At 41.6% G+C, this 20,656-nt stretch overlaps 1 protein-coding gene across 1 annotated transcript in view; it reads right to left on the reverse strand.

Annotated features, from left to right (window-relative positions):
* COL3A1 (collagen type III alpha 1 chain) overlaps window positions 1–17,485 on the reverse strand; it is a 37,874-nt gene extending 20,389 nt beyond the window's left edge. The window contains exons 1-10 of the mRNA XM_072811274.1: window positions 16,787–17,485; window positions 6,605–6,807; window positions 6,266–6,316; window positions 5,707–5,820; window positions 4,398–4,478; window positions 2,629–2,682; window positions 2,148–2,201; window positions 1,299–1,352; window positions 606–659; window positions 385–438 (exon numbers count right to left, since the gene is read on the reverse strand). Of these exons, the coding sequence (XP_072667375.1) occupies window positions 385–438; window positions 606–659; window positions 1,299–1,352; window positions 2,148–2,201; window positions 2,629–2,682; window positions 4,398–4,478; window positions 5,707–5,820; window positions 6,266–6,316; window positions 6,605–6,807; window positions 16,787–16,865 (798 nt within the window). The 5' untranslated portion in view covers window positions 16,866–17,485. The remainder of the gene's footprint in view (window positions 1–384; window positions 439–605; window positions 660–1,298; window positions 1,353–2,147; window positions 2,202–2,628; window positions 2,683–4,397; window positions 4,479–5,706; window positions 5,821–6,265; window positions 6,317–6,604; window positions 6,808–16,786) is intronic.
* Window positions 17,486–20,656: the final 3,171 nt, after the last annotated feature.

Raw genomic sequence — 20,656 nt, forward strand, 5'->3', positions numbered from 1 at the left:
TTTAAATGGATTAATAGAAGACATTTGAGATTGATTTTAGAGTAAAAAGTCTGAACTTATCAGCAAGCACAGTTTAGTTCAATTAGGAAGTTGCCTTAACACTTAGCTCTCAGTAATATATTTTCTTCTTTTTTTTGACAATGATGATAAAATTAAATAATTCTTTCCTAAGCCTTATAACACATTGAAACTCAGTCTAATTATTATCTGTTAAATAACTAGTTGGTTTGGTCAACAAAGTTGATAGATCGTTAAAAAATCAAATTGACTAGTTGTCAAAATCAACTATTTTTGGTACATACTCAAATTTCCCAATAAAATAGGTTAGGCAAGTAAACATAGCTGGATGAAATAACTTATAGTTAATTTAGAAACTCTACTTACTCTATGTCCTTTCATACCGGGGAATCCAGGCATGCCAGCTGGACCTTTCATACCCTAAAAATAAGGAATAAAAAAGACGTTAATGAGTTTTCAAATAGAATCACAATCCAGTAGTAAAATGCCTTCCATTTTTAAGTGTGATTCAATTTAATTATAGAATAATTTTCAAGCTAAGATTGTCATGGTTACTCCAAATAATTCACTGGATGCTGAAGACTTACTGGAGGTCCAGGCAGCCCTCGCTCTCCAGGTCGTCCAGGTCTTCCTGATTCCCCCTAGGTAGAGAAAGACAAATCACGTTAGGTGATTGTGTACGAGAAAACAGATTGCAGTCAACTAGCAAACCAAAAACTTTGCATTTTTCTCATCAAAAATTCATGAAAGTGGTTAGGCTCAACCACTTTCTAGCTGTTGTAGCCGTTGGAACAGCTTTCCTAGTAGAAGGAATGGGGAGGACTTCCATGGCAATACGACTTCTGCATAGCGGGGGCATCGCCCTTCCCTGAAACATCACGGTGCGCTCTCGACCCACACAAGAACGTGCCATGGGAAAGGAAGAATGACACGATATTAAAGGTGTTTTTAAGTTTTCAAGTTTGTAAAGTATTGATATCGATGTCTTCGTTACAAGAGGAAGAAAGAAGATACTTGTTTCTCCTCAAGTGATATATGCGCTGGATGCTTCTTGGCAGTGAAGAAGCACAGGTAGGGGGTCTGTTAGTCTGGAATTCAAGAAGTGGTGCATAGAGCTATACAAACCCTACACATTCAAAAAGTAAAATGAGCTAAAATGTCATTAGGATAGCACTGAGTATTTCAGTCCGGTTTTTCTGCGTATACAGCATGCAGGATATGCCACGTGCAATATTCCAACTTGAATTTTTCCATATCTCCATTCAATCTTAAACACTTACATCTTTTCCAGCAGGACCAGATGGACCCATAGCACCAGGGGGTCCTGGAGGGCCCTGAAATAAGAAAATAAAAAACAAATTTATCCATAGGTTTTTCTCTTACAGAGATTTATTGTTATATGTGTTTCTCTGAAAGGAACCCTCTTCTAGAAGATACTCTCAATATGTTTCCTTATGAAAATGACACATTGAGTTAATATATCTATATTATATCAAGTTTTTACTGTTTAATGAAGTTATTTTTAATGGGAATTAGAAATATCATGGATCTATGTTTTATACATACCTAAATGTATATTTATATATACCTCCAAGTGCACTTGTGAGACCCTGAACTTCTTAATATACAGGTATTTCTTTTTTTTAATATACAGGTATTTCCAAATAGTTTGAAATATTAAATTAAACTAATTTCACCTCACTTTCTTGTTCATACAGCATGTTTTTTTGAAGAATTCTGCTAGATTATGCTTATTTCCACTAAATGAAGTCTTAAAAATTATACATCAAAGAGTAGATATGAAGGTGAACTGAGTGCTTACAGGGAAATTAAATCTATATTTAAGAAAAACAGGATTTGTATCCTCCCTAGGAGGTGAACGATTGTGGTGGCTAATTAGCCAGGGAATTTCCAGATGAAAAAGCAAGGATCTCTAGGAAACCTAAACCACTAAAAGACTCCAAAAGGCCTTTGAAACCAGTTCAACCATGCCAAGAAATAATATTTATTATTTAAAATTTGAGTATAAATTTAATCTATACATTATAGACCCTGTGATAATGTTTTAGAAAATGAAGATGGTTTCTGTGTAGAACTGTCAGTTCACTACGTAGAGGTGAAATACTCACCGCAGGACCAGCTTGCCCAGGCTCACCAGGGGGGCCTTGGTATCCTGGGGAACCCTAGGATGGAACGACGTGCAAATGTGTTAAAAGTCTAGAAGACAGTACGAAATCGGGATTTGTGAAGGTACTCGGTGGATCTTATTCCAATGTATAAAGAATTTTTTAGATCAGAAACAACCAAATTTATTCCATTCCATCCATTTTATTCCATTGAGATTGAGTTGTTCTGAACTTGAAGCCATATCACATGCAAATTAAGCCTCTGCTTTAACTTTCACCGACATTTTAATTACTGATAGTTGTTTGTGGAAAGGAATTGAATATGAAATTCCAATATCTTGAAGGAATGACAGTTTCTTGGTTGTGATTTTTCTACCTAATTGGGGTTATGCTTGCTGGAATGGCGGAGTTACAGCAAAATCTGTGTTAACTAGACTTATATAATATATATGAGAAAGAAAGCCCCGTTAATGGTTAAACTTACCGGGGAGCCAGGATGACCAGATGTACCAGGGGGACCAGGAGGACCAGGGGGACCCTGGAATGTAAATTTGAAGGATAAGTTTTTTTTTTTTTTTTTGAAGGATAAGTTTAAAATAAATGCAACTGAAATATAATTTACTTGGGCATCAAAGAGATGCTCTGTTTAGAAATGATACTGACATTTTAAAAAATGAGGACAGCATACCTCATGATATGGTAACTATCCATGGATATGATGGGTTTTATTAGACATACAATAAAATCTGCAAATATTCATGCAACATGCTATGAATGTCCCTGCAATATTAGGATGATACTGGTACTGGGGAAGGAGCATTTTTTGCCCACTGGCCAAACTCCTGTGGAAACGTATCTGCATACTGTAAATCCCAGTCTCTAAAAATAATGATGTAAATCAAAGTAGAAGTTCTTAAGTATGTCACTGTGTTATGTTGACGTGAAGATTTAGACGTACGGGAGAATCATTATAAGTGGGACAATGATAAATTACAATTATAACCAGTTGATTTATCATTGCTCAGAAATACAGATTACACTAGAAAACCTTCAGTTTTATAGTATGCTATTTCCAAATACTGGTAACAAACCTTAAAACCACTGTTTGTAATTAAATTATCTCTTAAAAAAATAAATGATCTCTTATAACTTCTTTTCTGAAATGTTAATAAGTAATGAGTTTGTTGGGTTTTTTTTCTTGGTTTTTGTTTTTTAGTAAAAACTGTACATAAGACTGAAAAATAAGATTCATAATTTGAACCTAGCTGAGTAAGACCAGCTGTTGACATTCTTAATATAATTCTCCTTCTGGCTTTAAAGGGAAAAAAACCCCACATCCCCCCAAAACTTTAGAGATTTGTAAAAATCCTCTTTTTTGCAATTTACATCAGTTTTAAGGGTCTTTGTTTAACTGGTAATTTGGCTCTATTAGCTAAAGTGTGGTCCTCTCTAGTTTGGAAAGTCACAAACCTGGTGTCTAATGATCTCGGGGACAATCTTCCATAGTCCCGGCGTCATGATTCATTCACACTCATACCTGTTACTGGCAGCGAAGCCGTGAACTTCCCTACATTGCTCCTCCCAAAGCCTGTTCTGTGATAAGGACCTTTTATGTGACACCATGCGTCGTGCCCAGGTGCTCAGGCTTCAGTGACTTTTTTCTATTTTCTTCTATCAAAACTCTAGGTGATTTACATTAAGGGAAGCCTTTTGGGTACAATGTGAATAGCTATCATTTGTCATAGAGAAACCTAGACTCAATAAATTCTGGAAATATTTGTATTCGACTTCAGGGTTTTAAGTGGGGCAGATTGTAATATTGGGCGTTCATCCCTCGGACTGTCATCTAGAAGGCCGCACTTCATTGATGAAAATACATAAAAAGAAGATTCCGAACAACGTAGGGCGAACGAGGAAACGTGGAGGTGAAAAACAACAAAATGTGGTTAAAGTTAGGGAACATACGAGCGTGCGACCTGAGCATGAAGGCAGGTGGGCGCCTTCTACGTGTGGTCGTGTAAAGAGAGAAGGAGTGTGCAACAGGTGTGAAACGAGGGGCGGTGAGGAAAGAAGGGGTCAGGGCAGACGGACCGGGATAATCCTAGCAGGTGCTCCCCAGCCTCAGTGGAGGGTCAGCCGCTTTGGGCAAGCATGGAATAAGGCTGTGTTACTAGGGAGCCGACCGCTCGGGGTCAACCAACGGGAAGTCAACCAACACGCTGCTCTACGATGCTGAGGGACCCTGGTACGTACAGCTGGCCCGGGGTAGCCTCCGATGCCGCCTCCTGCGACACCAGCCTTGACGTCATAGGACTCGAACTGGGGAGAATAGTTCTGTAGCAAAGACACCAGAGATAAGATCATTTTGATATATATGTTGTAGTTCTTTCCCAAAACATTTAAAAGAGCCTCCATTTACAGCACCTACTCTTCCCTGATAGAAAGTTTCTACGTGCCGGAGGGTGTGGCACGTGTCATTGGGTAGCCTGCTCAGCCTGTCTCTCTGCAGCTCGTGTGGCAGGTACTCGACGGAAACACGTGCCTCCGTAATGCGCAAGTCTTCCAACTAACTCGGTGCAGTGTTAATGCCAAATAATTGGTTCCTATGTGGTCTTACCCAAAATATGATTTCTAAGAGATACCCACAGCTTCAGAAACATCAGATCACAGACTGAAACTGAAAGGGCCTTGAAATCATATAATCTGATCTCATTTGGAGCAGAAAAAAAAAATGGAGAAGTCAAATTACTTTACCAACATTTAATGATGCAAATAAGATTTGTCTCCCTTGGCTTCTGCTTAATACACTAGCAAATTTATTCCCCAAATAAACATCCCCACAGACAATAGGCAAAGAATAATAGAAAAACCCATGTGCCTGTTGGGTTTCTTTGGTGATTATTTTATTTTGAGTTTTGAATTGCATTGTTTAAAATTCAGAGTTATTTGTGTATAGTGGCTTCTAATTTCTCTTAACTTCAGGCAGCAGAAATTTTGACTCATTTATTTGTTTGGTTAGTTGCTTCACACGCAGGCTTAGCTGCCTGCCACGTGTTTTAGGAGGAGCAGGATGGGCTCTGAAGGCTTGGCCAGAGAAGTTGTCAGGCGTCAATAATCCTGCTGACGTGAAGTCAATGAGTATTCACAGCTTTTCAAATGTTTTTTTTTTTTTTTTGTCCAGACCTACAGAGGCTTTACCATTGGGGTTCTAAGTGCAATAAGGCACAGTCACAGCAATTCCTAAATACTCCGGGCTAATTCTTTTGCGAGTTGTTGACTCGTTTCTTAAACATAGTGATATGTCATATGCCTGCTGTGAAGTCGGGAAAGTTTGCAAAGATGTAATAGTGATACACCGGCATTTTGAGGAAAGGTAAAATTTATAAAGCACTTAAAATAGTGTCCAGCGCTTCTAAGCACTAAGTAAGGATTTGTTAGATACATGAAATCAGAGCATAGATGCAAGGAATCCACAAACGTGAGATGTCCCACAGGCTGAAGAAGAGAAAACGAAGTAGGTAGTTTTAAAGGGAGGGGATCTTGTTGTCCTGGGATTTATTACCTGAGGACCAGTAGGGCAGGATTCACAGATTCCAGGGGGGCCAGGAGAACCAGGGGAGCCTGGCTGTCCGGGAATACCGGGGTCGCCATTTCTCCCAGGAATACCAGGAGGGCCCTGAAAGAATCCGAGATAAAAACTCACAAAACAGGAAAAAGGTCTAACGATTCAGAATCATCATCCAATTGTAGCTTCTCTGCTTTGTAATACAAGGAATCCATATGAGTGATAAATCTTCCTGAAAATACAGACATTTTTATCTAAATCATGGGAACATTTTCAGCGTGATTTATTTCTTTGTAGATTGACCTATGTTTTATTTTCCAAACTGATAATGGGGATGAAGAGATCGTATAAAATTGGGGAAATTTAAATATTCACATGTACAGTTACGGATTCTCGGTTTGAGTTCTTTCATGTCGTTAAATATGGGGTAGCAAAGGAAATGTCTGAATGATCAAAGCTCAAATATGAAAAGGCTATTAGAAGAAGCAAAAAAAAAAAAAAAAGCAGCAAATTACTTAAAGAACTCAATTCATTCCACAGAAGAATGTTTACTTACTGGATCTCCCTTAGGGCCTTGAGGTCCATGACCATTAGGAGGGCGAGGAGGCTAATAAATGAAAAAGACACAGATTAAATAAGACATAAGAACAACTTTCCCATGAAGTGTGTCCCAATTTGCCTATTTATTTCTTATCCCAACTCACATCCAATCCCTAGCTTTAAACCAGAAAATCCACCTTTTAACTTGTGACACCAACATGATTGTTTGTCATACACTACTTTCTTTTCCTTTCAGGAAAGGAAACTATTTCATGTGTTAAGATATGAATCTTATATATGAAGATTCCTAATACTCTTCTTAATATGAAGGTGTACAGATTTTCTTTAAACTCACAGATGTTGGAGGCTGTGGGCAAACTGCACAACATTCTCCAAATGGGATCTCTGGGTTGGGACAGTCTAATTCTTGTTCGTCACATATTATGTCATCGCAGAGAACAGATCCTGAGTCACAGACGCATATTTGGCACGGTTCTGGCTTCCAGACATCTCTATCCGCATAGGACTGACCAAGATGGGAGCATCCTCCATCAATAGCTGGAAAATAAGATGGTTTGAGGTTGTTTTCTGTTTTGCTGAAATACGATTTTTTTGTGTGCTGTCACCACTTTCCAATAACCAAAGTGGAGATAGTTTGAAACCAATACTTTCTTCCTTTTATTAAACTAATTTGTATGTTCTTACAAGCATGCTTATGCAAAAAAAAAGAAAAAAAAACCCCCACAAATTACATTACCAAGAACATCATATTCTCTCTATGTAATTTGCTGACTGGAAAGAGGTTGCTGAAAATACCGAATTTATTAACTTCAAAATGGCACCCCCTAGGAAATTTTCCTTAAGGCCAAAAGAATTTTAGTTTCTATTATAGTAAGAATTTACCACCAATGGAAATCACACAAGCACTTAAACATCTATTTATTAATTGTGTAATTGAAAACAAGCCTTTCTAGCAATCACGATCCTTTGCTTTCATGGTAGACAAGAGCATTATTACACTATCGCGACGATTTTGTCACTAACTCTGAAGACTTTCTGGATTTTATTAAGCTAATTGGGAAATTCAAGGGAAAATAGATATTCTTGGCAGCATAAAACTCTCCCAGATTCCTGGGAAAGCTTTAGCAAAGCTTATTGTACGTATTGAATATCACTGCCAGCCCCATCGGGCATTAGTAGGTCAACACGATGTGACATAATATATTGTATGGCCCCTGTAGATGTAAAGTAAGTTCCAAATCACTAAAAATAATGTTTTTTAAAAATAAATATGGGCTAGGAATAGGGAACAATAATAGGGAAAAATATGAATCATGACCATGTGTATTTGTGGCTTAACATGGTAAAAAATTTGCTTCAACCAAAATTTTAAACTTGTTTCCTAATTATATGTAAGGTACTCAGGTTTCAGTGGCCATTAACAATGAATCAGCTTAGGGGTTGCCAGAACAAAACCTGGTCTCAATTCTTGAAGCATTAGCTGTGGATTGTGGTTAAAGACAACTTTAGTTCTTGAGGATTACTATGTTAGCTTGCCAGTAATTGAGAAAATAAATAAGAAGTTTCTAAACATCTGCAGAAATTTTTGCAAACAACAATTGACGTACTGTTCAGTATTTATATTTTTGTGAAACAGTGAAATTTTATTTTCTCAGAGCCAAAATCTTTAAAATGTCTGCTGAAAGAGGCCTGCTTGGGAGGAAGCAAGTAGTTTACCAACCATACTTTTTGCTATATTGTGGCCAAGAGGCCTTTGAGCGGGTCCCCCAATTTTTCCATCTAGAGGTCGCATACGACCATGAAGATCACCTTTAATACGTCCCATTTCTGTGTCCTCTCATATCTGGAGTGATAATGATTGAAGTTCATGCTAAATAATTTGGGTTTAGAGGTTTAGCCAGCTTCACAAAGATTCACAGAAGAAGGGGTAATTTCAGAACATAGACCCTACGCAAACTGGCCTTGCCTCCATTCCTCTTCTCCATTATTGGCTACAGATAATGACTTTCATGATCCTGTGTGACACCGTCCATCCACTCGGGAAGTTTCAAAGTCTCTTCGTGCTGTGCATGGCCATTCCCCAACGTGCTCTACAGCTACTGCAAGGAAGCTTGTTTGTTTTACTGCGATTTTAAGAAGGCAAGAATCTGTTTATTTAAAAAGTTATTCCCGTTCCTCCTCCATGTTTGGAGCAGATATATGAGAACATTGGAAAGAAATACTGTCTTAGCTTGCAGAGAGGCATTCCTTTCCACTTCGGGAGCCTAAGAGCTCAACGCCACGATGCTCGCCTCACGCAAGTGAAGGACGTCTATTAATAGTGTCATGAAACGTAGGCTTAAGGGAAGCACAGTTTCTTTTTTATGTCATGATGAACAGCAAGAGAGGGGAGAGAGGCACCAAACTCCTTTTTCTCTAAGCAGAACTGAAGGCTTATGTTTAGGGACTAGGTTCACGGTCTTCCAGAAGAGGTCTGAAGGCTCTAATGAGATGGAAGATCGTTTGCTAAAACTGTAGGCCATACAGTCCCGATTCTTAAAATGAATCCTTTTAAAACTTTCTCTAAACTAACATTATGTGAAATGTGGCGACAGATGATTTTCAGCCGAAGACTTCCCCATGAATAATGCGGATTTCGGACTCCCTAGCCTTCTTGAAAATACCCCCAGGGTACAGGATGTAAACCACAAGGCAGTGATACCGCGCGGTAAACTCGACATTTGCTGAGATTGGAAGTTCGGTGCTGCCGGCCCTCGCACGCGGGAAGGTAGCCATGGGCACTAACTAGTCGTTGGCTACATTGGGGTGATCGTTCCACAATGTATATCAAACGGTCACGTTGTGTACCCTAAATACACACAATTTTGTCAACGATACTTCAATAAAGCTGGAGGGAAAAAAAGAAAATACGGTGCTGATTTATCATTAGTCATAATTCTTTCAACTCCTTGACTCTGGAGCGGGAACATCTTTCCACATGTCACGCAGGAGCCATGTTACAGAACTTAGCTCTGGGGTGCTGATGACCTACTAGAGACAAATGATGAAGAAAGTTAAAGGGAGAGTCAAGCATCTCATGTTTTAATATCTTTTCTTAGGTTCTTAATCTGCCCTAAAATTAACATAAATTTCGTTCTTCAGTAATCACCCTCTTCTGTTCACGTCTCACTGAAAGTACCATCACATCACTAGCAACCCAGCGTTTTCCATTTGCTCTGTGCTAAACGGGCACGATATTTACTTCTAAAAATTGTAAGTGAATTTGTTAGAGTTGGGTTAAACCCAACGCTCTGTAAATGAAAGTCGTGACTTAGCCTCTTGGGTCCACATTTTATCAGAAGCCATATGCATTACGCTTTTTAAAACACGAAGGTCTCAAGATAAAGCTTGAGTCACTTTGTTGTATCTCTCTCTCTCTCTCTCCCTCTTTTAAGTGATGTTGTTCTATGGAAAAGGAAGTTGGAATACTTGAAAAATAAGAGTTGATGCAGTTTGTTTATGGCCATAACATATTTCACATACATTTAAAAGAATTTGGCTCTCCTGAAAAGTCAGTTTCCGTAGAAACTTGTGGTTGAGAGTCAGACCTTCTTCTGTTGCTCTATCTCAAACACCTTTGTTGAAAGGCAGTTTCCTCTAATTTCTCGTTGTGCGCATGACAAAATATGGTTGGAAATATGTTCTCCAGGAAGCTAAGCCTCTTACACAGATGTCTCCCCGCCCTCCGTTTTGGCACCATAGCCTGGTGCCAAGAAAAAGAATGTTTTGTTCTCAAGAGGAATAAAATATTCTAGTTTGCCACTTGCAGCATTTAGAAATTGTTTAGAAAATGGGATTCAGAAATTCAAAAATGTTAACTCAAAGGCAAATAATCTCATTTTTACTACTGGACGAGAAATAGATTTTTTTCCGATTACGTCTTTTATTCTTGTTGCTTAAATGAAGTCTCCCTCTTCGAAAATGTAATTAATTTTAAACCCCATCTCTCATGTCACTTGGTGCTTCTGTTCCTTATTACAAAGAACAGTCCTGAAATGAATTTATTTGTAGCCACACAAGCCATGCATTAGACTAAACCATCTCCTTACTAGGACCTAAAATATAAAACAAAGCGAAGCTGGTCTATGACATCATCTCTCTGAGCTTCTTTTCTTTCTTAGCTCTCTGTTTTGAAACTTCAGAGAAAAATAAAACCAAGTAACATAATCTAATATGTTTAGATATGTGAACACTTTCTTTTTATTGTTTTTGTTTCCATTCTTTAAATGTTAATTTAAATGCTGATTTGATAGAATTTTATTGTTGTGAGTAAAAAAATAATGTAAATTATGTTTGTCTTAATTCCATTTTTGGAGTAAAAATAATATGCCCCAAAGCATCCAATCAAATTGCTAATTTAGCCTGAGTGATAAGTTTCACTGTTATTTTCTTTTCTCTTCCTACTGAATCCTTTCCTGGGAAAAGGTGTTCTTTAATCTGAAAATTAAAAATAACAGATGTGATATGCAAATTACCACAATATTATTTTCCTGTTACTTTAGGAAGTTGACTATTTCATAAGTGTGAGTATGTAGAGTCTATACAACTTCCCACTGAAATGGCTTTTGCTTTTAAATGATGCTGTTTAGGAATCATACATTTTGATTAAATATGTTTCTGGGGCTTACATTTATCAGAATATTTTAAAATACATTAGATAAGTTGACTAAATTTCAAGGAAATATCAGAATTTCATATATATTCAATTTCATATATATTCAATTTCAAATATATTCAATATATTTCATATATTTCAAGGAAATATAGAATTTCAAGGAAATATCTATAGACCTATATGGGTGGATAGCTTCAATTTCAAAATGTTGTTTTACATGGACAAGACAGATTCTGATATTCTCATCCCCCCCAGCAAATCCAAAAACCAAAGAACTTTATGAATCATTTCTAGATGTTTCCTTGCTTTATTCTTTATAGATATATGATTTTTATGTTTCCAACTAGAGATTCCCTTTAAGGTGATTAACATTCTGTCCTGTGAAAAATAAAAATAGATAATCAGAGCGAAAGGTATCATACGTCTAACAATGAGCGATCGCACTATAACATGAGCTGGTTTGTGACACATTATAGCGACACTGGAGAAAATCTACTCTGCTTGTTTCATTACAGTTGGCAAACACCAAATCTTACATCTGATCACCAAAATTCCTACCACGAAGTCATTAGGTCACTTTAATTCCCTACAGCAATTTTATTTTGCGCTGGTGGTAAAACCAGTATTTGTAGAGTGTCCCCTGTGCGGGGGGGCTCGGTCTGAGGCCTTCGGCACCTCCTGTCCTCGGCCTGCCTTGCAGTGGCTGGGTGCTGTCATCATCTTCACTTTACACACGGGGCATTGGAGGCAGGTTGGATAACTTTCCCCAGGTTTACACGGTAGGGGGGCAGCTTCGGCCCGTCTCTGCCCAGACACCCTTAGATGCGGCTCGGGCATCCTCTGCAGCTCGAGGCCCCAGAGGGCTGGGACATCCAGCTTCGGAGCTCTCCCCCACGACGGCTTCTGGGCCCTGCAAGCTTCAAATCAGAGTCTAAGAAGACAGTGTTTTTTTTTTTTTTTTTTTTAAGGGATGACGGTGGCCTACAGATTGTTTTTTCAGTCTGGTCTCAAAGCAAGAAGATAGCATGTGGGGTGCAGTTCTGTGGTTTATGGTCCCCTGACCTTCTGGAAAGCAGCTGCGTCCCCAAGGCCATCCTACTGGCATCCGGACCACCTCCAGGACAAGTTGTGTGGGGACCCTCCGCAGGCACCTTAGCAGGTTCAGGGGAGCCCAGTCCCCCGGCGATGCACAGGGAGGCCGGAGGTGCAGCGCCCAGATCCTGACCCTCACCTGCAGGGATGCGGGGGCCTCTGGCTTCACCACAAGCCTCCCTGCTCAGTCTGGACGTTAGGAACATGCCGTAGTTTCAAGGGGTATTTCTCTGACTTAGCTTGAGGGACACGGCCGCCCCTGGCCTCCCTGCCCCACGGCTTCGGGGCCGGCCTCAGAGGGACTGGAGCTCTCCTAGCAAGTTCTCAGAGCAAATGTAACTTTTAATAGGTCCCGGCTCCTTGCTCTTTGACTCTTACATCGTTTGGCCATTCTAATTTTTGCCCTCTTCTTTGAACTTCTCATTTTGTTCATTAACTTCCAATTTTAAATGGCAGTTCTTGACCTCAGTCATGGAAAACACAAGGGTTTTATTAGTTAATCTGAAAGGAATCCACTTCTGCTGTGTTTTCATTAGGCACAGACAGACCTTCCAGCGGTTAGTGTAACTCCCCAAACTGCAGTTAACAAGTGATTTGTGGAAGAGTAGCTATCTCATTTTTTCCGTTGTCATTTTGATATGAAACAGGCTAAGTTTCCCCCTTTGAAAACTCTGGATTTTTTTTTTTTACACTACACCTCCCTACCTTCTTCTTCTTTTTCTTTTCTTTCTTTTTCTTCTTTCTTTCTTTCTTTCTTTCTTTCTTTCTTTCTTTCTTTTTCTTTCTTTCTTTCTTCTTCTTTTCTTTCCTTTTTTTTTTTTTTTTTTTGAGTGTGGAAAGCAATGGGACTGAGCTTTTTTTCCAGGGAAAACTGCTTTACAAGAAACAGTCCACTGAGACGTTTCCAGAAAGTTATTGCAGACCTGGAAACTTTACAAATGTTCATGTCCAGCAAAGGCAATAACATCTTTCATCTTTAAAGCCTTAACTCTTAGGCAATCCACTCCTAATGACTTCAAGGCGGGGATCTCGCTTGATGTTACGGAGTGAAAGCCTGGGCGTCGGGGGCCTGGGCTCGCCCGCGTCCCCCCCCGGGAGCCGTGAGGTCAGTAGATGGCACTGTTGTCCGGGTGACCGCTCGAGGCCCGGCCAGGACTCCGGGCTGAAACACGGGCTTTTCCTTCCCTTCCTCTCCACTCCTGGAAAACATAAGCCTTTGGATCAGACAATCAACCCAGAGGCTGAATCCGTCCAAGGCTCACGATCACGTCTCTCCTTCTCTCCCAGAATTGTTTCAGCGGCTTCGCGCTTTCCGCTCACGAAAGTGAGATGTTTAAGTCCAGAATTTAATCAGAATATCTATTTACCTACATAGGACATCAGACCGTCTGATGGGGAATAGTCTGTGGGTGGTAAGAAATGCGAGATATTATGAATGAAAAACACAAAGTCTTGTATCAATACTTTATTTACTTAAAATGTGTATTTTTACAGAAATGAAGATAATCTCTGGTTAGCTCATAACTGAACCTTGGTTTCTCTTGTTTCAAGAATAGATTTATTTACCAATTCAAAGTTGAGTGTTACACAGACAAAAATCTACCTTTTTCACCTTTAGAAATGCATTTGCTGATGTACTTTCTAGGACAAAAGACAAGGTTTTAGTGTTCCTTTTCAAGGACAGTTACAAGAGTGAGAAAAGTCAGATCCTGGAGACTGAATGTATGTTTTGTGTTCTCTAAATACTTAGGATTCAACAGAATTCTGGTCCTGGTCTTACGCTATCACTTCCGGGTTGTATTATCTCAACTAAAGCCCCGAACCGGTGTGGGATGACGACACGGAAATACATGAGCAATTATACGTTCTCTCCTCTTAAAGGGACAACTGTTTCTAGTGACTTTATGCTATATTTTCTGCATTGGCTATTTTTAATTCCGGGGGCAACACAAACCAGAAAACCTGACGGATTACTAACTGTGTCCTTAAACGTAGTGGAAAATAGACTCTCATAACCTGTAATAGGGAACAGGTTCTGTGAAGCCCATTTATTTTGTGATTCAAAACAATCAAAGGCCCACAGTGAAATTATCACGGTGAAATTATCAGGAGAGTAAAATATAAGCAAAATCATTACAACACTTTTAATTAAAAATAGGGTTTATAAAAAAATTAAAAAAAAATAGAGTTGCTCTCTGCCCATAACGAAGCAATATTACTTAACAATAGCCATCTATTCATTTATGCATCTGTCTAGCAGGCAGTGGCTACAATACTAACACCAAACAAGGACTAACATCAAAAACTTGACAAATACCAGAGAAATAGTGACACATTAGATGTGGAATCATTACCTGTGGAATTTTGAAAATGGACGTTAACATTCAAGTTCATCCCCAAAGTCTTTGAATATTGTTACCATGTGCTTGTGTGTGTTGGGCAACACTTTATCAGTAATGCACTTATTTCCTCAGGAACGTGGTATTTAATACCTAGAATTCACACATGTAATACTTTTAAATCTCCTTCCTAAGCATGGGGTCCAGCTGTGTGACATTTGGGTTGGCACCGGTCCTGCACACGGCAACTCCGCCGGCCGCTAGGCGGAGAGGCTCTGTGCTTAGACTTGGCATGTTTATAAACTACAGGAAATATAAAACAGACCACATCTCTCCATTGGTGGAATAAAACACATGAATTAAATAGAACTCTCAGAAACTTGTGAAAGGACCAAAATTCTTTGTGAGGACAATGTTTTAAGCTCCAGAAAAATTGCACGACCAGCCCCGAGGTCAGGACTTCTTAGGGCTCTGCTATTTCTCCCCGGGGACCCTCAGGGCATTGATAAGAACCCAGAACCCGTATTCGACGGCTGTCAGTGTCTGTCCGTCCACCTTCTGGAACCTCCCAAAGCTAATCCACCAACAGAATTTTCTTGTAAAATTTGCAGGAAACACAGGATGTGCTATCTTAAAATACTCAAGCTTTTTTTTTTTTTTTTTCATGACAAACAAAATAAAAACCTCAACAAAATCCTTGTCAACCTCTTTTGAGCTTAAAAGCACACACATGCAGCAGCAGAACTTCATGACTATGTATTATTTTCTGCAGCTAAAGACAAAAGTTAAAAAGAGCTTATGTGATGCACCAACAGTAAAGGCATTAAACACCTTTTTCCCCTCTAAAGTCGGATCAAGAAGACATAGCCAGAGTGCTTCTTATAGAAGATGGTAACCACTGGGCAACTACTAATACTTTGTCAGTCTTTTGAACTAAACACCAAAGGTTTGTAGTCTTTCCAATAAATGGCAGCTCGGATCCCCCTCCCCCCTGCACCCCTCCCAGAAATCAGGAGAAATTAAGAGCTTTAAAAAAGGTAAATGTCTTCATTGAGCTGGGGGTGTGCAGGATGCATTTGGTCCGTAGCCGAGGACGGGGGTGTAGTGTCTGGGGCCGACGGATGGGAAGGCCCAGGAGAGGGAAATGGGGGAGGGAAGGGCTCCAGGGGAGGAAGGTGGGAGGAGGCGAGGAGGGGAAGGAGGGAAGAAAAGAGATGGAGGCACAAGGAGGACCCTTGGGTGACAGGGGGGTCATAGGGGTGATGGGGGGGCGGGGGAAGGAATGAAGAGGAGGAGGAGGTTCCAAAGAGCCGAAGGGGCGGAGAATTGAGAAGGAGGGGACAGGAAGGGGGCAGAGGAGCTCGGGGAACAGGCGGTGTGGGTGTTTCTCTCCTCTCGTGGCCACGGGCTGCTTGTGACTGAAGCAACGTCACTGGGTCCCCCGTCCTGTCCTGTCCCCTGCCATACGTGACCCTCGACAACATCAAAGGCTTTACTTGAAACACAAAAGCCATTGTCAGGCCCATGTTTGCAAAACCTCGACGTGAATGTAAACATTTTGGGCCCTGGGCACACAGGAGCTGCTGTGTCACGGTTTCTTCCGATACCTTTAACATTAAAGGGTTATTTCTATGAAAGTCTGTTCGGCAGCGTGACCGGTGTTTTCGTGACTATGAGAAACATATGAGTGAAAAGACATAGCGTCACATCATCAAATGATGACGCCGGGAGGCTGGGGAGGACGGCGGGGGAGCCCTTGGCCCCAGTCACCGGGGGGCTGCGAACCCCTGCCCGCCTGGCGGTGCCGGCGCCTCTTACCTCGTTTGCAGGAAAGTCCAACAATCCTGGCAAAAACGATTTTTTAAAATATTCTCTTCATTAATGCAAATGCGGTTAAAGTGGACAGCACGTGGCCAAGCCCAGACCCTCACAGCGGGCCGAGGACACACGGGGACCCCGGGCCAGGAGCCGGCAGGCAGTCTTAGCACTTCGGGGCCGTGTAAAATGCACTCAGGACGTCTGCTGCCTGTGGCCCTGGGGAGCCCCCCGAGACCCCACTGGGGGGCGGTCCTGTGGCCTCGGCTGCGCGGGGACCCACGGACCCTCGGGCCCCACCCGCGGCCTCCGGATGGCCCGGCCGCAGGGTCAGCCGTGGGGACGGGGCTCTGCAGAGGCCACGGAGAAGGCTTCCAGTGCCGCTGACACGCAAACGAGTCAACACAAGAACATCTTTATCTTAAACGACCAGAAAACCCTGAAACACAAAAATGCCAATCTTCGTTCCAAGCAGCTGCTTAGAGGAGGAGCGGCCGGGCCCGGGCCGTGGGAGCGACCGGGGCGACTACCTCTCGGAGGCCGGTCTCCCCTTTCCTCCTGCTTGCAAGAAGTAAAGACAAAACCCCGCGAAGTCTCCTGAGAGCAGCCTACTCACCTTGCTGCTGTGCCGAGATGACAGCGGGCTGAAGCAGAGCGAGAAGCAACCAGGTCCCCTTTTGCACAAAGCTCGTCATGTCTAAATGTGAGACATGAGACTCTTTGTGCAGCGAGGAGGGGAGAGCAGCAGCTCAAAGTAGCACCATCAGATGTTCCCTGCCCTGCAGCACCGGGCCCGTCATAAAACTCAGCCACTGAGATTCCTTCGCTTCGGCCTTAAATAGGAAAAAGTTTGGCTTCTCTCACTTTCCAGCCCCTTTCTGAAATATGAGAGCAGCACCCATCCCCTTAGCAGTAAAAGAAATGATTAATACGTCTCTCTCCCTTATAGAAGACACAGCCCACAAAGGAAGGAAAGAGCACATCTGCAGCTCGTGTGCAGCTGCTTGTGTGCAAGTTGGTGGCGGGGTTCGCTCCCATGCGTGTTTGTACGACCCGAGGCTGCGGGTCAGGAAGCCCTGCGTGCGCCGGGCTGGGCCCAGACGGGGGCCCCTCGCCCCCCCACTCGGCCGGGGCTGCTCTGGAAGAGCCGCTCGGCCCCTTCCTGGGGCACAGCCACTCTGCAGATCTTATCTTCCTACAAGCTCTTTGTATTGGGGTTTTGCCAGAACCCCCCCGCCCCAGACTCAATTTAAATAGGAAACTGGGAGAGATTAGTCAAAAGAAGAGCCTTTGTGCCTTCCCGTCCACCCAGTCTGGGTGCGAGAAGGGCAGGTTCAGGCAAATGTCCAGCGCCCGAGCATGTGAGCTGAGCACCCTGCCGAGGGCGTCTAACCACCCAGGTCCTTATCAATAGCCGTGCGGCCGCCGCGCAGATTTCATTAGCCGGCCAGAGAGCGGTTTCTTGTGAGAGCTCAAGCTTTTATGCTGCTCGTGAAAGCCAGAACAGAGCGTTTTTGGAGAAAAATGGAGTTTTTTCATGTTCTGACTTTGTAAGAAACAGGGAGGGAGAGGGCTTATCACATGGAGAGAACCAGGGCGAGTCCTCACTGTATCTGCTTTGGTGTAAGGATTAGGTGAACTCTTGCAAGTCCAGATGTTCTCAGGTATGATCCCCAAGCCCATTCACGTGGTTTTGCAGTGCGGGCCCCGGATCTGAGGAGTAATTTCTGGGTCATGTTTGAAAGAGGGACAAACACCTTCTGTCAGTCAAACACACTGGTCCACAGCGTCAAGGGGTTTGTCGTGAGCACAATAACCCTTCACACCTTGAGCGTCAATCCGCGGGTCATCCGCGTGCTCCACCTGGGATCCTCAGTTCTAGTCGATGCCATCTAGCCAAAGCCACTTTCATTTATTTTGCTTTTTCCACCTTAACGGTGCCCGTTTCTGCGTGTGCAGGTACAGATCATGCTCCGCACCTCACCGCAGTTCTTGGAGGCCACTTCTCTGAGACCTGGTTCAAGACCATCCTTGACACTTGCGTTCCTCTCTCTCTCTCTCTCTCTCTGTCTCTGTCTCTCTCTCGGTTCGTGTTACCACTGTTTACCTAGTTCACACGTTGCACGTACGCTCCCAGGTACGTGTATCTGCACCGCGAGGATGCACGGTGGCTAACTTGCCTCCTAGGCTCGGCCACGGAAGCACTAGGATGTCCCAATGTAGATGACGTCCTCTGATGACAGGACGAGAGAATCCGTTGGAACAATCTCTCATGAGTCTTCTGATTTTAGATTGGAGAGTCACCACTTGGTGGGAAAAAAAAAAAAAGTAACTACTGAATAGTCATGAAAATAAGCTGTTTTATTGGCTCGTAGTGGAGCTGTTGGGGAAAGACACTCTTACCTACATCTTTCTGCCTTCCACGCTATACCTAAAAACAAACAAACAAACAAAAAAAACAACTAAAAAATCTTGTGTTCAAACGAATCCAGAAATATGATCGACTTTTCCCCCAGGGTCTTTGACACGTGCATAAAAAAAAAAAAAATCCAGCTATCTCTATGTATTACCTTATTGTTTGGGACAGTCAATAAAACTTGAAATTTGTTGAGTTTCTTCATCAGAATCTTTCTGCAGTGTGAAAAATTAGATATATTATTTTTAAAATAATTCCTTTTATGCTCTTGCTCGGGCAGTGCACGTACAGTCGCTGCTGTGTTTTGTTGTTCCTTCCTATACACCCCGGCTGCCCGGACACTAACCAGCCCACACAGACCTGTCATTTGCTCTCTGGATTGCATTTGGGGCTTTAACACAAATCTAAACACCTGCACCAGCAAGAGCACTGATTAATCTGGCTCTTCCTTAACAAAGAGAGTGACTGGAACGACAAGGCAAAACGAGGGTGTGGCAAACTATCAACCCCAAATTCCCATTTTTTCCAATTCAGCGGAAAGCACAGCTTGGAGGATGCCTAAGCACAGCTGTGATGAACTCAGTAGGCCAGTGAATGTCAGCAGTGCTCTCTACAACAGCGATGAGAAAATCAAGTCTCCATCAGGAGACACCCACGGAGGACAAGTCTCACTCTCCTACGTGTAATTTTCCTCTTTTAGGCCAAGGAGATGCATCATTTTCTATGGACGTTTTCTATATGTTTTCAAATCACCATAAGCTCCTTCAAAATGTCTCTATGGCTAAGAGTCACTTAAAAATGTACTGAGTCCACAGCAGAATTGCAGCCTAAAAGAGGGTGACTTACGTAGGACTGCGCAACACAACGCAGGTTCTCTTCGCTCTTCGTGAGGGGTGGGCCGGTTCACACAGTTCACGTGTGTGAAACCGCACTTGAAGGGTTGGGTTCCCCTTAAAAAGAATTTAGACAAATACCACTGTGTGTGTAGTTGAGCTAGAAATATGACTGAAAACGTGTCAGTTGTAGTTAAAGAACTTGAGCACATCCAGCTGTAGAGAGACCCAAGACCCCAAGACTGAGGCGATGGCATTGGGAGTGGCCTTGACGGGCAAGTATTTGCCTGGTTTACTGTGACCAATGCTTCAAGACCCCTTTTTCAATTTCCTCTTAGTCCACAAGGTAGAATTAATTGTCCTCTTATTTTTGTTCCTACAGAACATATTGAAAATGACTTCTTTCCGGCCCAGAAATTTTACTTTCGGACAAGACTCACACTTCCTCGACATTTAGTGAAACGAAATGTGCTACTATGTACTCATTTTGGAGACATATCTCTAATCCCATCCATTCTTTTTCTTTATTCCTATCCATCCTTTTTATACCCTTTGCTGGTATGACTGAGGTTCTGCTTTTCTTTCCTTGTATTTTTCAGCTGAAAATTACCCCAAGTTCAAAGAGGTTACATGACTCTCCAAATTACTCATTGGGATTGGAATTAAATGGCACGCTTTCCAATTTTTTTTTCAGATGTTTTCCACTTGGATTAGTCACTGATTGTGGTAAAGATATTTTTATGCAAGTTAAGAATTGGGTGAACACAAATTTGGCACTGTATTTTGAATGTCTTCTAATGGGGTTTTGTAAAATGGTGGAGAAAAGAGAAGAATAAAGTTGTAGGGTTAATGGCTAATTAAAAAAAAAACCATTCTTCTGATTTTTGGTTTGCCATTAATCCTTATGTAATTTCCAGTATTGCTGTAATTTATTTATTTATTGTTAGTAAATACTCACTAATTTATAAATGATGATGGAGTCCAATCCCAGGGCATGTAGGAGAATTCACATATTTGTGAGTATGTTTATATGCACGTCTATGTGTATGTTTATATGTATATATAGGTGCGCATGTGTATATGTATATACACATACTTTTAAATATGTGTGCTTTTAAATATATATATACACTTTAAAAATATATATATACATATATGTATACTTTAAAGATCGACAAAAATTTGTGCAAGTACAATTTCCTGGAAACTGCCTTAATATATGTGTTTAAACTGAAAG

The sequence above is a fragment of the Canis lupus genome, chromosome 34 (assembly GCF_048164855.1).
Source record: "Canis lupus baileyi chromosome 34, mCanLup2.hap1, whole genome shotgun sequence".
Taxonomy (NCBI): Eukaryota; Metazoa; Chordata; class Mammalia; order Carnivora; family Canidae; genus Canis; species Canis lupus.